Source organism: Salvelinus fontinalis, chromosome 8 (genome assembly GCF_029448725.1).
Source record: "Salvelinus fontinalis isolate EN_2023a chromosome 8, ASM2944872v1, whole genome shotgun sequence".
NCBI classification, from domain to species: Eukaryota; Metazoa; Chordata; class Actinopteri; order Salmoniformes; family Salmonidae; genus Salvelinus; species Salvelinus fontinalis.
Window position 1 is genome coordinate 34,224,854 of NC_074672.1, and position 20,691 is coordinate 34,245,544.

General features: G+C 43.5%; 1 protein-coding gene across 2 annotated transcripts in view; it reads left to right on the forward strand.

Annotated features, from left to right (window-relative positions):
- Positions 1–1,081: 1,081 nt before the first annotated feature.
- Positions 1,082–20,691, forward strand: part of LOC129861130 (transketolase-like) — a 28,038-nt gene continuing 8,428 nt past the window's right edge. The window contains exons 1-8 of one of the 2 annotated variants that reach the window (XR_008760512.1): positions 1,082–1,433; positions 3,183–3,300; positions 5,485–5,598; positions 7,040–7,137; positions 18,401–18,592; positions 18,714–18,832; positions 19,614–19,810; positions 20,015–20,179. Coding sequence is in view for 1 of the 2 variants with exons in the window: in XM_055932280.1 (XP_055788255.1) it covers positions 1,327–1,433; positions 3,183–3,300; positions 5,485–5,598; positions 7,040–7,137; positions 18,401–18,592; positions 18,714–18,832; positions 19,614–19,810; positions 20,015–20,179 (1,110 nt within the window). In the remaining variant the exon portion in view is untranslated. The remainder of the gene's footprint in view (positions 1,434–3,182; positions 3,301–5,484; positions 5,599–7,039; positions 7,138–18,400; positions 18,593–18,713; positions 18,833–19,613; positions 19,811–20,014; positions 20,180–20,691) is intronic. The other variant, XM_055932280.1, reaches the window with a different exon arrangement.

The window sequence follows — 20,691 nt, forward strand, 5'->3', positions numbered from 1 at the left end:
GCAGCAAGGTTACTTTTTTTTGTTTTTCTTCAGAAAATTACATTTCTACTGCAATGTCTGTCCCAGTCGCCAGATGCCAGTGTTCTTTACCGCACTACACAGGGTACGCCCCATTCTTCCAGCCTTTGTTTTATACTGTATAGTAGTGGCCACATTTTCAATCAGCATATGGTGCCACTTTTGTTGACAGGTTCTTCCCCATTTCGCATAGCAGAAAGACTGAAGAGAGTGAGCATGGACATCCGGGGTGCCAGTTGGCAGATTTTGGTTATGGCTGGGACAGTTGTGTAGTGTATTTGAATGAGTCAGGTCAATGCTGTGGGAGCATAGATAATAATTATTTTAGATTAGTACAGTGTAATTTGTGAACCCTCCCCTATCCATCCTTAACAGCCTCAGCACTGCAGTTCTACAATCCCATGATAGACTACACCTAATGGACTTTATATACCACACAGCCCTGGGGAAAAAAATACAAAAATATTCCATTTTAAAAAACACCCCCTTATCCCCAGATGGTATCAAACATGTCATAAAAATAGAATGACAAGAATGTGTAGAATAGCAGGAAATTAGCATTAAAACTGCAGATTTTTTTTTAATTGCACAATTTTCTCTCTGCCGAATGGCAATATGTATACAATTGCAGGAAATTTGCTTTAAACGTGGAACATTTTCTCTCAGCCTCATGGCAAAATGTTTAGAATAGCATGAGATTATAAAATGTTTTTCTTTGCCCCTTGTCAAAATGTGTAGAGTTGTAGGAAGTTGACTGTTTCCCCTACAACAACAAAATCAACAACAATATCTGACTACTACTGTACCAATGGAGACCATATTATAGGTAATTACCTACAGTAGACCTGTATGCAATCATCCACTTTCCCCTGATCTTTGACTGCACTAGCAGAGAGTAGCCTACATCTCAACATGGCCGGCCCCCTGCTGTCCCCTGGCCCTGCCGTAAGAGCGACATTGTGGGGAGGCCTGTGACGCGTAGTGGCGACGGGGGCGTGGCAGTTAAAATCCAATCCACTTGGCCTGTGCAACTCCGCCTCCCCCATTTCGTCCATGCGTAACTGTTTGGGATGTAGCATACTTTGCACTCCTACATACGCACCCTCCCTCTCTGTTCGTTGAGCCCGTGTGCTGTCAATCTCCTTTTTGCTCTAGATTAGCCATATTCAATCATAGGTTTACTAACACGCCCCTCTCTCTGTCATTCTCTCTGCCTCTATCCCCCGCACACATTTCCTAGTCTTGACCCTGACATTGTTTGTACAGTATTTTATTTTTTAAGTGTAATTTTTACATAATTGCGCACAGATGGAGGACTATCACAAACCCGACCAGCAGACTCTGCAGGCACTTCGGAACGTAGCCAACCGGCTCAGGATCAACTCTATAAAGGCTACAACTGCTGCAGGCAGCGGGTAAGCGCCATGCTTCAATGCTTTAAATTCAAAAGAAAAATACATTTGTAATATGAGGTGTCCATCCGTGCAGGCTATGTGATGGGTTTACATGCGTAATAGCCATGGCTCGGACATTGTATGCCCATTTTATGCGCATATTACGCATTGTTCCAGAACAGGCTACTACTATTCTTAATTCTGCCCTTTCAATGTCATCCATTTGGCATTAATCATTGACACGTCTTAAATATGGGATGTAAACCATGCAGATACCATATAGATAAAATATGCAGAGATAACATTGTGAACTTTTGTTAATAATGTCGTAGCCTCTTACGTTCTAATAGACTAGGCTACTCGAAGCAGGTGCATTATTTTCGATTGTACAGTATCTTAATGTCCATTTATTTTTGAATGCATTTTTTGAGAGCAAACCCATTCATTATGATTCCGTAGAGAATGGGTCGTTACGCGTGGTGGCGACGTGGGCTTTTGAGTATGTGGAATGGCTCCGCGTCCGCCGCAACTGAAGAGACCGCGCTCGTTCCTGGTGCTCCTGAGTAAATTCAGCCTCCATCCTCTTCGCAGAGCGAAACGATTTGCGACGGGCTGATGATACGTCAGGCCACCGCGACCAGGACAATCACTCCCCGGCCAATGCGCTCCCCTTTTTATTAATATTTTTCAGGCTTGTCCTTGGTATAGGGGTAGAATAAATGTTCTTTATATTTTGAGAGATTAATTTATTTCTTTTTCTTATTTCTTTTTTATTACAGTATAGTTAACACTCAAATAAAATATCCTATTGACGCATAATAACCACAATGTCTGAGGATACAACCTTTTAATAAATGTGTATACTTCCACCTCAACAAATAAGTCCAAGGCACAATTAAACTATACCTTTTTATGTGTTCATTCTTTCATCTGTTCAATGTTTATTTCATCCAATCAACATTTCATTTATTTTTTTTGTCTATTTTGACCACCTTTCCGTTTCAGGTTGATTTAAAACGTTTCCGTTTCTGGTGGGTACCAGGCACCTGTGTTATAGTGACATATTACAACAGGCATGCTCTGTTTGGAATCTCATATGTTATAGATTCTTTAAAAAACTGTTTAAATATTGATGTCTTTTGCATTTAACATCAAGCATGGAGTTTTGGCAATAAAGAAGAAAGGAGTGTATTTGTGGTCTGCTATAATACAACTTTAAAGTGCAATGAAATGATCACAATGCTGTTCTCCAGCTCTTTGCTTGAGGAACTGTCTAACCCTGACTGAATGTATGGAAGAGGATCTGCCTTATCTAACAGACAGCAGATTGATTGTTGTGAATTAATTCACTAATGTGAAGTCAAAGGCAAAAGAGCGAAAATAACACGTTTCACATGCATTGAGTGTTAAAGCTTTATCACAACATAAAGGTTACAGTTGGCAGACAGACTAATATAGGCTAGCCCCTGCACTAAATGAAGAATGAATATCAGCGTTCAGGTCTGTATGATCAAGTTCCATTGAAGATGGATTTGTTTCCTCTAATGACATCACAGGACAGTGTCTGTTCAGTACTTTGTGTGTGTGTGTCTACTGAATATATGGGAGGGCAATGAAATAGTCTATAGTAAACTGATTGTAGGTAATTTATGGGGAGTGTGTGTGTTTATACTTTCTTGCTCTACACTGCATTGTCCTGAGAGCATGGAGGTATGTGTGTGTATGTGTCAGTCCGAGCCCTGGTCTGACAGCCTGTCCTCTGCCCTCCAGACACCCCACATCATGCTGCAGTGTGGCAGAGATCATGTCTGTGCTCTTCTTCAACACCATGAAGTACCGCCCTGAGGACCCCCGCAACATCAACAATGACCGCTTCGTCCTCTCCAAGGTACCACTCTAACCCTGTCTAGAAATACACTGCTCAAAAAAATAAAGGGAACACTTAAACAACACAATGTAACTCCAAGTCAATCACACTTCTGTGAAATCAAACTGTCCACTTAGGAAGCAACACTGATTGACAATAAATTTCACATGCTGTTGTGCAAATGGAATAGACAAAAGGTGGAAATGGTGGTGGTGACCACAGGTGGTGACCACAGACCACTTCTCAGTTCCTATGCTTCCTGGCTGATGTTTTGGTCACTTTTGAATGCTGGCGGTACTTTCACTCTAGTGGTAGCATGAGACGGAGTCTACAACCCACACAAGTGGCTCAGGTAGTGCAGCTCATCCAGGATGGCACATCAATGCGAGCTGTGGCAAGAAGGTTTGCTGTGTCTGTCAGCGTAGTGTCCAGAGCATGGAGGCGCTACCAGGAGACAGGCCAGTACATCAGGAGACGTGGAGGAGGCCGTAGGAGGGCAACAACCCAGCAGCAGGACCGCTACCTCCGCCTTTGTGCAAGGAGGAGCACTGCCAGAGCCCTGCAAAATGACCTCCAGCAGGACAGGCATTAGGTACCGAGATGAGATCCTCAGACCCCTTGTGAGACCATATGCTGACACATGCACATTTGTGGCCTGCTGTGGACACTACGCTGACAGACACAGCAAACCTTCTTGCCACAGCCCACTTGTGTGTGATTGACTTGGAGTTACATTGTGTTGTTTAAGTGTTCCCTTTATTTTTTTGAGCAGTGTATAATTATTATTGACTTGAATGGGGATTATATTTCTATGGTCTAGAGACCAGGGGTATTCAGGATCTGGAGCATGCTGTTGTTTTGTTCTACCTGATAATGAATTGTACACACCTGGTGTCCCACGTCTAAATCTGTCCCTGATTAGAGGGGAACAATTAAAAAATGCAGTGGAACTGGCTTTGAGGTCCGAAGTTGAGTTTGAGGGGTCTAGACGTACCAGTCTCATTCCCCTGCCTTAATCAGTCCTGTCAGCCAAATCCATGTTCACCTCTAAGGTCAGACCTACTGTAGCAGCCCTGCCTCTTCCCTAATGGCCTCAGATACAGTTTAATCAAGTTTGTCAGTCAATCAATCAAAATCCCTTTTTACGTCAGCAGTTGTCACAAAGTGATTATACAGAAACCCAGCCTAAAACCCCAGAGAGCAAGTGACGCAGAAGCACAGTGGCTTGGAAAAACTCCCTAGAAAGGCTGGAACTTAGGAAGAAACCTAGAGGGGTGGCCTGTCCTCTTCTGGCTATGTCGGCTGGAGATTATAAGAGTACATGGCCATTAAGGCCAGATCGTTCAGTAGTTTGAGAGAGTGGTTAGGGCCCTTAGCAAGCACTAGGGCATTGTATCAAACTAATCCCATTTTCAAAAAAAAACCTGATGAATGGATGGACAGTTGTATATTCATAGGATTTTAACCAATCAGGTTGCTTTGGCTAGTCTGTGCTGGGAAGAGCGAGCCATATGATTACAGTTCTTAAAGGCCCAATGTAGAGTAAGCCTGTAATCTGGGATCCTTTGGGAACACGCTTCCCAAACCTTTTCACTCATGTCCCCCTTTCATCATTGGGGAATATCCCGCATCAACGTTAGCTGACATGAGCTAGATGGTCAACTGGACATTTCTGACAAGTTATAAATAGCTCTCTATCATTGACATGACGAGGAATATTGCTGTTGCACTAACCACTTTTGAAATTGCACCTTGTGCATTATATTATTACAACTTTCAAGAGTAAATTCAAAGCCTGACTGAGTTCCACAGTTTGGGAACCACTGCTTTAGGAGACAGACCGGGAGGCGTGGACGTAATCCTATTCAGACTACTGGAGTTTAATTCATTTGGAGGGAAGAAGGTTTGGGATAATGTTCCCAATCCCAGAACTGAAAGTGGTCCAGGCACAAAGTGTGATACTGTATGTAAGAGTGTAACAGGGAATAACAGCTCTGCTATGAAAGGTGGTTGTAGTAAATGATTGAAGTGTGCTTGCATTAGCTAAGGCACCATTGTGTATGTTCTGTCTGAATGTGGTCATGTCTGTGTGATGGTAACAAAGTCTCTTTCTACTACTCAATGAAGTCTAAGAGTGACTTTTATCTGTGAGACCGTTCTCTCTCTCTAACTGTGTCCCTCTCGCTCTTTCTCTCTCTCCTCCAGGGTCATGCGGCCCCGGTGCTGTATGCAGTGTGGGCTGAGGCAGGCTACCTGAAGGACAGCGAGCTGCTCAACCTCCGTAAGGTCGACTCCATCCTGGAGGGACATCCTGTGCCGGTAAGAACAGGAATAGGAAGTGACCTATCAATCCACAAGACACAAGCCTGTTTGGTTCACAAATAACCTCTTAACTCTATTAACGCAGAGTGTCACTCTTCCACAAGCCTGGTTTATCTTTAGCCCTTTGTTCCTCACAAACCCGTCCATCCGCTACCGCTTGTTACCTGTGGTCTCTTATGAACTACAACTAACAGGGTCAAATTTGTCCTCATTTCCAAAGCCAGACATGTCCCTTTTTCAGGGCACTGGTAATTCCCTTGTTGGAGAGAGGAAGTCTGAGCACACAAGACCCACTATGTACTGTGGTGTAGACTGTATGTCACAAAGATGTGTTTGTGTGACAGAGACATGCGGTCCCAGGCCCTGTGTCTGAATGCACAGTAATTTCACAGTAATGCCATGCTCTGTTCACACACACGAGTAGCCCACTGATTCCCTCAACTAAGATTCAGTGCCTATTCACCTAATACTTACACATTGATTTGCCCTGTTGAGCAGTTACCATGAGCACTGAATGAATATGTATGTTTAGGAAGTGTGTTTGAGAGGAAGTGTGTGTTTTGTGAAAAGTATCTACCTCAAATACCTTCCACTTCTACACATAGATCTGGTACTGGTACTCCCTCTATATAGCTCCACATTGATCTGGTACTGGTACTCCCTCTATATAGCTCCACATTGATCTGGTACTGGTACTCCCTCTATATAGCTCCACATTGATCTGGTACTGGTACTCCCTGTATATAGCTCCACATTGATCTGGTACTGGTACTCCCTATATATAGCTCCACATTGATTTGGTACTCCCTCTATATAGCTCCACATTGATCTGGTACTGGTACTCCCTGTATATAGCCCCACATTGATCTGGTACTGGTACTCCCTGTATATAGCTCCACATTGATCTGGTACTGGTACTCCCTATATATAGCTCCACATTGATTTGGTACTCCCTCTATATAGCTCCACATTGATCTGGTACTGGTACTCCCTGTATATAGCCCCACATTGATCTGGTACTGGTACTCCCTGTATATAGCTCCACATTGATCTGGTACTGGTACTCCCTGTATATAGCCCCACATTGATCTGGTACTGTACTCCCTCTATATACTGTAGCTCCATTCTTGTGGATTTAATTGTATTGTATTAAGCATTTCACAGTAAAGTCTACACCAGCTGTATTCGGTGCATGTGACAAATAACATTTGATTTGTATATGATCATGTGCGTGCCAGAGACTGAATGTGGGTGTGTTATGACTGAGTAGCTCATCTTTGTTTGCAAATAGATGTCTGTGCAATGTTTAACGGCATAATTTCTGCAATGTTTGTGTAATGTGTCTTTGATGGTGTAATGCATGTTTATGCATGTTGTGTGTGCTGCCACGTGTTTGTGTAGTGTCTTAAGATTTGTGTATGTTTACGTGTGTTAACAGAAGCAGCAGTTTGTGGATGTGGCCACCGGCTCTCTTGGACAGGGTCTGGGTGCTGCCTGTGGGATGGCCTACACTGGGAAATACTTTGACAAGGCCAGGTGAAATACCATTCTCCCACACACACACCTCGGCACATAATATGGAATTTAGCACATGACTCCATTAGATGCTTAACACCCTTCTAAGTTCATGCTTTAGTTGTGTGATCGTACGCTGTCTGGCTAAACCAGAACACAGACAGATCGACCAACACACAAACACAAATAATGACATGCATTGGGAATATACAAAGGGGAGTATGCACAAGGAAATATGTGCAATTAGATAAATCAGACACACCTACTATGAACATGCACAGTGATACTTTCCAACACATAGGCATAAAGAGACCCATTCATAGACAAAGCTTGCATTTACATTTACATTTAAGTCATTTAGCAGACGCTCTTATCCAGAGCGACTTACAAATTGGAAAGTTCATACATATTCATCCTGGTCCCCCCGTGGGAATTGAACCCTGGTCCCCCCGTGGGAAATGAACCCACAACCCTGGCGTTGCAAGCGCCATGCTCTACCAACTGAGCCACACGGGACCGTGTACACAATACACACATCTATACTCATGTTGCAAACAATAAGAAGATCTGACGTTTCACCTCCTGTCAGGAGAGTAGACGCAGGCTGACAGCCATAGCTGATCTTGTATGTGATGTCGTGGAGACAGGCTGGCTGGCTGTTTCATCACTGAATATGGTTTGGAAGCCAGCGTCTTTGTTGTGAGAAACGAGGTCTGTTCTAGAACGGCCACGTGGCAACACTGGCAAACAATGGAGCCTGGAATGCTGTCTATGGCAATCTGCATATGACAAGCAGATTCACCTTCATATCTGAATCCATATACAAATCTATAACAGTAGGATAGCTGGGCTGTACTTTGGGGTTAGGGAAATACTTTAAAATGGTTTATTAGAGAAACTGGGATTTTTTGTTGTTGTTGCTATTCTCTGGTTTCATTTTTTGTCCGTATAACAGAGCAGTCTGACGTATAATGTATACGTGTGATGGGTTGGTTGCGCCTTCTCTGCATTTTGTGTTCAGTCCATTTTTCTGCTCTAATAATCAGGGCTGCGAGAGAGCCGCCATCTTCTCCCTCTCTTGCTCTTAACCCCACCTCTCTTCTTTTCTCTCACTACATCCCCTTGCTCTCCTCCTTGCACTCTCTCTCTCACTCGCACGTTCTCGCCTGCTCTCGCACGTTCTCGCCTGCTCTCGCACGTTCTCGCCTGCTCTCGCACGTTCTCGCCTGCTCTCGCACGTTCTCGCCTGCTCTCGTACGTTCTCGCCTGCTCTCGCACGTTCTCGCCTGCTCTCGCACGTTCTCGCCTGCTCTCGCATGTGCTCTCTCCCGCACGTGCTCTCTCCCGCTCGTGCTCTCTCCCGCACGTGCTCTCTCCCGCTCGTGCTCTCTCCCGCACGTGCTCTCTCCCGCTCGTGCTCTCTCCCGCACGTGCTCTCTCCCGCACGCGCTCTCTCCCGCTCGCGCTCTCTCCCGCTCGCGCTCTCTCCCGCTCGCGCTCTCTCCCGCTCGCGCTCTCTCCCGCTCGCGCTCTCTCCCGCTTGCGCTCACTCTCTCCCGCTCGCGCTCACTCTCTCCCGCTCGCGCTCACTCTCTCCCGCTCGCGCTCACTCTCTCCCGCTCGCGCTCACTCTCTCCCGCTCACTCTCTCGCCCTCGCTTTCTCTCTCACGCTCGCACGCTCTCTCACCATATCCCGCTCTCTCTCTCGCTCTCTCTCAATTAAATATCAATTCAATTTAAGGGGCTTTATTGGCATGGGAAACACGTTTACATTTGCCAAAGCAAGTGAAATAAACAATCAAAATTAACAGTAAACATTACACTCACAGAAGTTCCAAAATAATAAAGACATTTCAAATGTCCTATTAGGTTTATATACAGTGTTGTAATGATGTGCAAATAGTTAAAGTACAAAAGGGAAAGTAAATCAACATAAATATCGGTTGTATTTACAATGGTGTTTGCGTCATCAAACCATTTGTCATTGTTGTTAATTTTCTTAGGTTGTCTGCTTGCAATTTTTTGATTTGATAGGGAAGCTGAAAGGTCAAATATACTGTTTAGGATTTCTACTGCCAAGTTTACACCTTCACTATTACAGTGGAACATTTTGTCCAGGAAATTGTCTAGAAGGGATTGAATTTGTTGTTGCCTAATTTTTTTTTGATAGATTTCCACACTACTTTCCTTCCATCTATAGCATTTCTTAATATTATTCAGTTACTTTGGCTTTGATGCCTCAGGATTGAGAAAAACTCTGTTCAAGTAGTGTGCTTTTGCTGTGATCTGATAGGGGTGTCAGTGGACTGACTGTGAACTCTCTGAGAGCGTAATACTCAGTCAGTTAGGAAAGCTTAGGCTAGCTTTTTTAAACAGAAATTTGCTTCCTGTTGCACTAATTCCAAAACGTTTTGGGCACTGTAAAGTCCATGGAGAATAAGAGCACCTCTTCCCAGCTGCCCACTGCACTGAGGATAGGAAACACTGTCACCACCGATAAATCTACGCTAATCGATAATTTCAATAAGCATTTTTCCCGGCTGGCCATGCCTTCCACCTGGCTACCTCTACCCTGGCCAACATCTCAGCACCCCCTGCAGCAACCTGCCCCCCCCCCTGCTTCTCCTTCACCCAAACCCAGAGAGCTGATGTTCTGAAAGAACTGCAAAATCTGGATCCCTGCAAATCAGCTGGGCTAGACAATCTGGACCCTCTTTCTAAAATGATCCGCCTAAATTGTTGCAACCCCTATTACTAGCCTATTCAACCTCTCTTTCGTACCGTTTGAGATCCCCAAAGATTGGAAAGCTGCCGCGGTCACCCCCTCTTCAAAGGTGGTGACACTCTAGATCCAAACTGTTACAGACCATTTAGAATGCCACCGTACCTTCTCCACTATGCAATATGGTTTCCGAGCTGGTCATGGGTGCACCTGAGTCACGCTTAAGGTTATAAACGATATCATAACCGAAATCGATAAAAGATAGTACTGTGTAGCCGTCTTCATCGACCTGACCAAGGCTTTCGACTGTCAATCACCGCATTCTTATCGGCAGACTCAATAGCCTTGGCTTCTCAAATGATTGCCTCGCCTGGTTCACCAACTACTTCTCAGATAGAGTTCAGTGTGTCAAATCGGAGGGTCTGTTGTCCGGACCTCTGGCAGTCTCTATGGGGGTGCCACAGGGTTCAATTCTCGGGCCGACTCTTTTCTCTGTATATATCAATGATGTCGCTCTTACTGCGGGTGATTCTCTGATCAACCTCTACTCAGACGACACCATTCTGTATACATCTGGCCCTTCTTTGGACACTGTGCTAACAAACCTCAAAACGAGCTTCAATGCTATACAACACTCCTTCCGTGGCCTCCAACTTCTTTTAAATGCTAGTAAAACTAAGTGCATGCTCTTCAACTAATTGCTGCCATCCCCAGAGCCAACACTTCCTTTGGCCGCCTTTCCTTCCAGCTCTCTGCTGCCAATGACTGGAACGGATTGCAAAACATCTCGGAATATCTCACTCTAACATTAAGCATCAGTTGTCTGAGCAGCTTACCAATCACTGTACCTGTACACAGCCAATCTGTAAATAGCACACCCGACTACCTCTTCCCCATATTATTACTTGCCCTTTTGCTGTCACCTCCATGTACAGTGCCTTGCGAAAGTATTCACCCCCCTTGGCATTTTTCCTATTTTATTGCCTTAAACTGAAATAAAAATAGATTTTGGGGGGATTTGTATCATTTGATTTGCACAACATGCCTACCACTTTGAAGATGCAAATAATTTTTTATTGTGAAACAAACAAGAAATAAGACAAAAACGGAAAACTTGAGCGTGCATAACTATTCACCCCCCCCCAAAGTCAATACTTTGTAGAGACACCTTTTGCAGCAATTACAGCTGCAAGTCTCTTGGGGTATGTCTCTATAAGCTTGGCACATCTAGCCACTGGGATTTTTGCCCATTCTTCAAGGCAAAACTGCTCCAGCTTCTTCAAGTTAGATGGGTTCCTGCTGGTGTACAGTAATCTTTAAGTCATACCACAGATCCTCAATTGGATTAAGGTCTGGGCTTTGACTAGGCCATTCCAAGACATTTGAAATGTTTCCCCTTAAACCACTCAAGTGTTGCTTTTTTTAAATTTATTTTTTATTATTTTTTTAGGGGTGGATCAGCTTAATATTGCAGAAAGAATGTTGCTTCCAATGTAATTGTCTGCATCATTTCCAATCCCCCATATTTTTGGGGGTAAATATATATATCCATACACGTATGCATACATATACACATATACACATATATACATACACATACCTATATAGACATACATACTTTTTTAAAGAGTATACCTTTATTATTATTCCCCGCAAACCCTACCACCGATCCCCCAATTGGAGTAAACTGATAAACATTTCTGTTTTTACCTTCAATTTATACATCTTATACACATTTTACAGACAGTCTACTTTATAATAGTTCTCTCTTGTTTGTTCTTAGTCCTTCCTCTATTTCTGTTGTCCATCCAGTTTGATTTCCACTTGTAACTGTGCTATTTCACAAAAGCTCCGCACCTATACACATTTCACAGATCCCGTATGCCCTACATTGTTTATCTTGTTATTAGTCCCACCCTTCAGCTCCACTCAACCCTTCCCATCTATCTTCCAACATCATCCATTTCGGATTTTTATTTGCCATATATTTTTCAACTGTGCTGTGATGCTTCACAAAAGATTTGAATCTTCCTATTCTCATAGCTTCCACGGATTGTAAACTAAAAATAAACATTTTTGCTAAAATAATTATTATATTAATAATAATAAAATAATATATTAATATACACTCAAGTGTTGCTTTAGCAGTATGCTTAGGGTCATTGTCCTGCTGGAAGGTGAACATCCGTCCCAGTCTCAAATCTCTGGAAGACTGAAACAGGTTTTCCTCAAGTATTTCCCTCTATTTAGCGCCATCCATCATTCCTTCAATTCTGACCAGTTTCCCAGTCCCTGCCGATGAAAAACATCACCACAGCATGATGCTGCCACCACCATGCTTCACTGTGGGGATGGTGTTCTCGGAGTAATGAAAGGTGTTGGATTTGTGCCAGACATAGCGTTTTCCTTGATGGACAAAAAGCTACATTTTTGTCTCATCTGACCAGAGTACCTTCTTCCATATGTTTGGGGAGTCTCCCACATGCCTTCCGCTCAGGAAGAAGACGCGTTCTGTCTCCTAGAGATGAACGTACTTTGGTGCGAGAAGTGCAAATCAATCCCAGAACAACAACAAAGGACCTTGTGAAGAAGCTGGAGGAAACTGGAACAAAAGTATCTATAATATCCACAGTAAAACAAGTCCTATATTGACATAACCTGAAAGGCCGCTTAGCAAGTAAGAAGCCACTGTTCCAAAACCGCCCAAAAAAGCCTGACTACAGTTTGCAAATGCACATGGGGACAAAGATCGTACTTTTTGGACAAATGTCCTCTGGTCTGATGAAACAAAATAGAACTGTTTGGCCATAATGACCATTGCTATGTTTGGAGGAAAAAGGGGGTGGCTTGCAAGCCAAAGAACACCATCCCAACCATGAAGCACGGGGTGGCAGCGTCATGTTGTGGGGGTGCTTTGCTGCAGGAGGGACTGGTGCACTTCACAAAATAGATGGAATCATGAGGATGGAAAATTATGTGGATATATTGAAGCAACATCTCAAGACATCAGTCACAAAGTTAAAGCTTGGTCGCAATTGTTCTTCAATGACCCCAAGCATTCTTCCAACGTTGTGGCAAAATGGCTCAAGGACAACAAAGTCAAGGTATTGGAGTGGCCATCACAAAGCCCTGACCTCAATCCTATAGAAATGTTGTGGGCAGAACTGAAAAAGTGTGTGCGAGCAAGGATGCCTACAAACCTACAGACTCTGTTACATCTGCTCTGTCAGGAGGAATGGGCTTAAATTACTTAAAGATCATACAATGTGATTTTCTGGATTTTTGTTTTAGATTCCGTCTCTCACAGTTGAAGTGTACCTATGATAACAAATTACAGACCTCTACATGTTATGTAAGTAGGAAAACCTGCAAAATCGGCAGTGTATCAAATACTTGTTCTCCCCAATGTAGGTAGCACACATGAGGACAATTTTCTGTTGATCATTTCCGTATTAATTTCTAGCCAGATGTAAAATGTTCCTGTTTTGACTAATTTAATAGAATGGGTTAGGTCTGCTCTATACCAAATTAGCATACCCCCTGAGTTTCTTCCCTGTTTCACACCTGGTAGTTTGGTGGATGGGACTACCACCTCTCTGTACCTAGAGGGCAATCAGTGGGTCCGTCTCCTTTATACCATGTTTCTTGTAGGATAACAATGTCTCTATTTCCAATTTCTTTGATGAAGTCTGGGTTCCTGCTATTTAGGTGAAAGGCAGATGACCTCAGACCTTGTATATTCCAGGATGAAATAGTAAAATCATTGTGTTCCATAGTGTCTAGTGTTGGTTTTGTGTGGTTTAGGCCCTGACCATCACAGTAGGTGTGAGCGGAGCATGTTGAGCATCTGATACATACCTCTTAGGTTGCAGGATGGGACTTGGGCGGGTGTAATACTGGGGGTTGGGGCTGTTGCTCTGCTCACTGCCAGGCCGTATGTCCTTCTGTTTTGTTGAGTTCCTTGCCGCAGGGGTGGAGGGCATGGGGTGTGCAGAAGGGGCATAGGTCTGATATGAAGGCGCCTATATAAGGTGTGGCCAGGGTTTGCTTGGGATGGTCTTAGCTGGTTAGTGTGTGGCTGGTGATGCTGTAGTCTGGGTGTAGGTCCTTGGCGTGGGTTCTCTCAGTGCTGGTCCTTCAGGAGGGGTCTTGCAGGTCTGGAAGGAGTGTCCATTACTCTGTTGCTCCTCTGTGAGGTGCTGGGGCTATGGTTGAGGGTAACGTTCTGGCTTAATTTGTGATTGCTACCTTGTAGAGTTGGACCTGGTTGTAAAGGCTGTTCAAGTCCAGGGTGGAGTGGTGGGCCAGGTAGACATTAGGTTTTGAGGCCCGGTCTCGCGAAATGCTTGCATTCACCCGCTGTATGGTTTGAAGAAGAATGCAAAAACCTAAGAAAGTAATTGAGAACCTATCCAACCAAAAACATAGAGACCCAGAAAACCTGAGTCTACGCCTTCACTATGGTGAATCACTAAAACAATACAGAAATACACTACGGAAAAAAGAAGGAACAGCATGTCAGAAATCAGCTCAATGTAATTGAAGAATCCATAGACTCTAACCACTTTTGGGAAAATTGGAAAACACTTAACAAACAACAACACAAAGAATGATCTATCCAAAATGGAGATGTATGGGTAAACCACTTCTCCAATCTTTTTGGTTCTATAACAAAGAACAAACAGCAAAAACATATACATGATCAAATACAAATCTTAGAATCAACTATTAAAGACTACCGGAACCCACTGGATTCTCCAATTACCTTGAATGAACTACAGGACAAAATAAAAACCCTCCAACCCAAAAAGGCCTGTGGTGTTGATGGTATCCTCAATGAAATAATAAAATATACAGACAACAAATTCCAATTGGCTATTCTAAAACTCTTTAACATCATCCTTAGCTCTGGCCTCTTCCTCAATGTTTGAAACCAAGGACTGATCACACCAATCCACAAAAGTGGAGACAAATTTGCCCCCAGTAACTACCGTGGGATATGCGTCAACAGCAACCTTGATCAAATCCTCTGCATTATCATTAACAGACACATACATGTCCTCAGTGAAAACAATGTACTGAGCAAATGTCAAATTGTCTTTTTACCAAATTATCGTACGACACGCCACGTATTCACCCTGCACAAACTACTTGACAAACAAACAAACCAAAACAAAGGCAAAGTCTTCTCATGCTTTGTTGATTTCAAAAAAGCCTTTGACTAAATTTGGCATGAGGGTCTGCTATACAAATTGATGGAAAGTGGTGTTGGGGGAAAAACATACAACGTTATAAAATCCATGTATACAAACAAGTGTGCAGTAAAATTGGCAAAAAAACACATTTCTTCCCACAGGACTGTGGGGTGAGACAGGGATGCAGCTTAAGCCCCACCCTCTTCAACATATATATCAACGAATTGGCGAGGGCACTAGAACAGGCTGCAGCACCCGATGATCTGGTGCTTCTGTCACCAATCAAGGAGGGCCTACAGCAGCACTTAGATCGTCTGCACAGATTTTATCCGACCTGGGCCCTGACAGTAAATCTCATTAAGACCAAAATAATGGTGTTCCAAAAAAGATCCAGTCGCCAGAACCACAAATACAAGTTCCATCTAGACACCATTGCCCTAGAGCACACAAAAAACTATACATACTTTGGCCTTAACATCAGCGCCACAGGTAACTTCCACAAAGCTATGAGCGATCTGAGAGACAAGGCAAGAAGGGCATTCTATGCCATCAAAAGGAACATTAAAATTTGACATACCAATTAGGATCTGGCAAAAAATACTTCAATCAGTTATAGAACCCATTGCCCTTTATGGTTGTGAGGTTTGGGGACCGTTCACCAACCAAGAATTCACAAAATGGGACAAACACCAAATTGAGACTCTGCATGCAGAATTCTGCAAATATGTCCTCCGTGTACAACGTAAAACACCAAATAATGCATGCAGAGCAGAATTCGGCCGATACCCACTAATTATCAAAATCCAGAAAAGAGACATTCAATTCTACAACCACCTCAAAAGAAGCGATTCCCAAACCTTCCATAACAAAGCCATCACCTACAGAGAGATAAACCTGGAGAAGAGTCTCCTAAGCAAGCTGGTCCTTGTGCTCTGTTCACAAACACAAACAGACCCCACAGAGCCCCAGGACAGCAACACAATTATACCCAACCAAATCATGAGAAAACAAAAAGATAATTACTTGACACATTGGAAAGAATTAACAAAATAACAGAGCAAACTAGAATGCTATTTAGCCCTTAACAGAGAGTACACAGTGGCAGAATACCTGACCACTGTGACTGACCCACACTTAAGGACAGCTTTGACTATGTACAGACTCAGTGGGCATAGCCTTGCTATTGAGAAAGGCCACCGTGGGCAGACCTGGCTCTCAAGAGAAGACAGGCTATGTGCACACTGCCCACAAAATGAGGTGGAAACTGAGCTGCACTTCCTAACCTCCTGCCAAATGTATGACCATATTAGAGATTACACAGATCCACAACGAATTTGAAAACAAACCTGATTTTGTGACCTGTTGCCACAGGAAAAGGGCAACCAGTGAAGAACAAACACCATTATAAATACAACCCATATTTCTGTTTATTTTCCCTTTTGTACTTTAACCATTTGCACATCGTTACAACACTGTATATATACATAATGACATTTGTAATGTCTTTATTCTTTTGGAACTTCTGTGTGTAATGTTTACTGGTCATTGTTATTGTTTATTTCACTTTTGTATGTTATCTACTTCACTTGCTTTGGCAATGTTAACATATGTTTCCCATGCCAATAAAGCTCCTTGAATTGAATTGAATTGAATTGAGTGCGTCTCTCTCTGGGAATGAGTAATTAGTGAGTGAGTGTGCTCCAGTGCTCAGAACAGCTTGTCAAAGTGAGCTATTGTAGCATCCAGCCCCAACCGTGACTTGTCTGTATGTATGACTGTTTTAATTAAAGCAATCTTCCTATTACAGTCCGTGACCCCAAAATCCACAGCCCTACATGCATAGGCCAGGGTCCCAGATAAAGAGAGTGTTCTATGAATCAAATGAGTGAATGTGTCAGATACACTTAGCAGGAGGATTAGCAAGTGAAAATGCCACATCATTACAGCTTTAAAGCCTCACGCTTACAGTACCCTGTTTAATTCACTGTGTTTATTTGATTTAGTAAATGGAGAGTTTGAATATGATTATCCATGCTTTAGCTAAACAAAATCAAAGCAGAACGTAAAACAATTTGGCGCAGGTTCAGGAGGGTGTTTTTAAGACATTTCCCATTCATTGGTTCTATGTAAGCCAGACGAGCATGAGGGCTCAGTGTGAGGTGTCAGTATGATGTGTTCTCTTCTCACCTCTAATATTCTCACCTGGCGAGAGGAGAGAGTGAATGAAGGAGAGGAGAGAGTGAATGAATGAATATTGGTTAATCTCAAGTATGTACCTGTTTTTTAAATAGAAGCTTAAATTATAGGTTAAACTGCATGGTTATCCTGGCACATGTTACAAAGGGCACTCAAAACCCGGCCTTATCCGGCCAGTGCTTTAGACCTGCAGCAGCCCAGTAATCCCTCAGAATGTGTAGGATCCGTTCCCCAGTGTGTGTTGTTTTAAGCCACACACACACTCACCGGTATGCACATTTGAAGGGTTACCTCAGATCCCCTCCGTCACAGCTTTTGACTTAATAAATATCTCTTTAAACAGTGTCATTCCTCCACAGCAATAGAACAACAGTCATTTATCCATTCATATTTAGATTTCTACTTTTGCCCTTCATTACCATATAATTAATGAGTTATATAATCACCATTATCATCAACTCATGTTTATAGCAAGCAGTCAGTCAACACACTGATATTGTATCAAATAACATCATGTAGCCAATTAGATTGTGTTGATTTGATTCAAATTGAATTGCAGCTCAGAGGTTTAAACAGTGTTTTGGTCCAGGGAAGTCTGTCTTTGTGTAGTGTGAGGTGCTGCGGCGAGAATAACCGGGAGAGGGGATGTTAAGCGGGATCTGGACCAGGTGTTTTGTGGGTCCCTCTCTGGGCTCTGGAATGCTTTTTTCCCCGAGCGGTCTGGCTCGGAATCCGTGCCATAATGCGCCATGTCTCAGTCTATCTTCTCGCTTTAATGACAATGTGTCTATTTGAGTGGAAAGCTGTCAGACCCTGTTACCATGCAGGATGATTGGAGCTCCGAGCCAAGGGTGGGGTCAACTGTTTCTGTGCGGGGAGGGAGGCTCATTTTTAAGATGAAGGGAGGGGGTTGTGTGGAAAATGTTATTCTGCGAGGGGAGGCAATTTTGAGGGAGAGATTATTATTATTATTGTTCTGCTCTGTTGTGTTGCGTTTCATCCCATTAGCCATTAGGTGGCAATCAAGTGGCAATGAATTGAAAGTTGTGGGTTAGTCATTTATATTAGTCATAACTTGTTTATTACTTTTTATGAAAGCTTAGCTGCTGTGATGTTGCAAGCCTCTAATTATCAGTCTGTTTTTCCCTCTGTCTGTTTGTCCTTCTGTAGCTACAATGTGTACTGCCTGCTGGGTGATGGGGAGATGTCTGAGGGCTCTGTGTGGGAGGCCATGTCCTTCGCCTCTTACTACCAGCTGGACAACCTAGTGGCCATCCTGGACATCAACCGTCTGGGTCAGAGTGACCCAGCTCCCCTGCAGCACCATGTGGAGAAGTACCAGAAACGCTGCGAGGCCTTTGGGTGGGTACTGGGAGAAAGCCTAGAAAATGTGTGGCCTAGAGACCATGATTATGGGCCTGAGCGTGTAAATTACTCCCACTAGGTATTGGCACCAGTAAATTAAGTGTGTGTGTGTGTGTAGGTGGAATGCCATCATTGTGGACGGGCACAGTGTGGAGGAGCTGACCAAGGTTCTGAGCCAACCCCGTCACCAGCCCACCGCCATCATTGCCAAAACCATCAAGGGCAAGGGAATCTCAGGTACCTACAGAAACACACACACATTTCTACAGGTACCCAACCCCATGCTCCTCTATAGGTACATGTACTGATACACTAGTACAGACAGGTACACCCAGAGACTAACCAAGCCCTAATACTATGCCAGCAGCAGCGCCTTTCATGCATACACAAATGTACCAGCACAGCTTCATTGTGATACTGACAGACTCCCCTCTACTCTTCACATTCAAACATATCTGTGGTGCTCCGGAGCTGCTTTGTCATGAATACCTACTACCAGACCACACTAATCCTAAAATCACAAAGGTTTAGTCTGTGCCTGTCCCTTAAAATGGGTAAAGTCTAATAGACCCAACTCAGCCCTCCTGTCTTTTCTATGAAGGGCACCTAAACCTATGGTAATCTAGGCAGTGTTTTAGAGCTTCTGCTGCAGCAGCCTAGTAATCACTCAGAATGTGTAGTATATACTCAGATCACTGGCCTTTGTCTGCCTATTGTCATAAGCATATGGCTTTTGAAGTGGAACCCTGACCTATAGAATGGTATTTGATGACCACACGTGTAAGGCTTTGTGATGAGAGAGAGGAATGTTGAGCAATATGTAACTTATGACATTTTGATACTGATATCATGTCAACTAGATATAAAACAAAAGCAGATTTCCTCCAATTTTTTAATTGTTGATATACTAAAGGTATATTTGCTATGCGTGAGGAAGTGTGCCATCTCTGATAAATGTCTGTGTGTGTGTCTCTGTCTGTGTATGTATTTCATCATGTTCTTTGTGTGTGTGTTGTAGCTGCAGAGGACAAGATGGGCTGGCATGGGAAGCCCCTGCCCAAGGAGATGGCTGAGGGGGTGATGAAGGACATCCAGGCGCGCATCATGAACACCACCAAGCGCCTGTACCCTGCAGCGCCCACCGAGGACTCACCGCCAATCAGCCTGCGCAACGTCCGCATGCCCAATGCACCCAACTACAAACTCGGAGAGAAGGTGTGTGTGTGTACGTGCGCGTTCATCTGTGTACTTGACAGAAAGAGCAAGAGTGTTTGAGAGAGATCCTTTAAGTCCTGGAACAAGACACGGAAAATGTATATAGACTTGCTCATGACCAAGACAGATAGCATGAATGGTGGTGGGCTGCTATATTGAACTGTGTTTTAAATGAACTAACCCATTGGTTGTGTTTGGCTGCAGATTGCCACGCGGAAGGCCTATGGCATGGCTCTTGCTAAGCTGGGCCGCTACAATGAGCATGTGGTGGCTCTGGATGGAGACACCAAGAACTCCACCTTCTCTGAGCTCTTTAAGAACGAGCACCCCGAACGCTACGTTGAGTGCTTCATCGCTGAGCAGAACATGGTAAGCTCAGCTGACACCCAGTGCCACATATCTGACCTGAGTCTAGGTCTAGTAGGGTGAACAAAAGTGTACTGATCACAAAATCTTTTAAAAAAGTACTAAAGAACAATGATAAGCTGTTGTTGATAGCACTATGTGACGTCAACCCAAAATGACCATCAAAGTTCCATTCATACTGTAGGCCTACATCTTTGTATTTGAACCACTGTAGAATGACAAACATTTAATTCCACTTTATCCATCACTATAGTCTAAAGCGGCTTTTTCTGCTTCTTTCCACCCTTATATCTAAATTATTCACCTCTGACACATACAGTATCACACACCTCTGATACCCCCTCAGTTCTAGGGCATGAATCCTTCTACTCCTCCTGCCTGGTTGCCTAAGAGACCAGGTCCCGTATCCACAAAGTGTCTCAGAGTAGGAGTGCTGATTTAGGATCATTTTGGCCTTTTAGATCATAATGAATAAGATTGGACAAATCCTAGATCAGCATCTACTCTGAGACGCT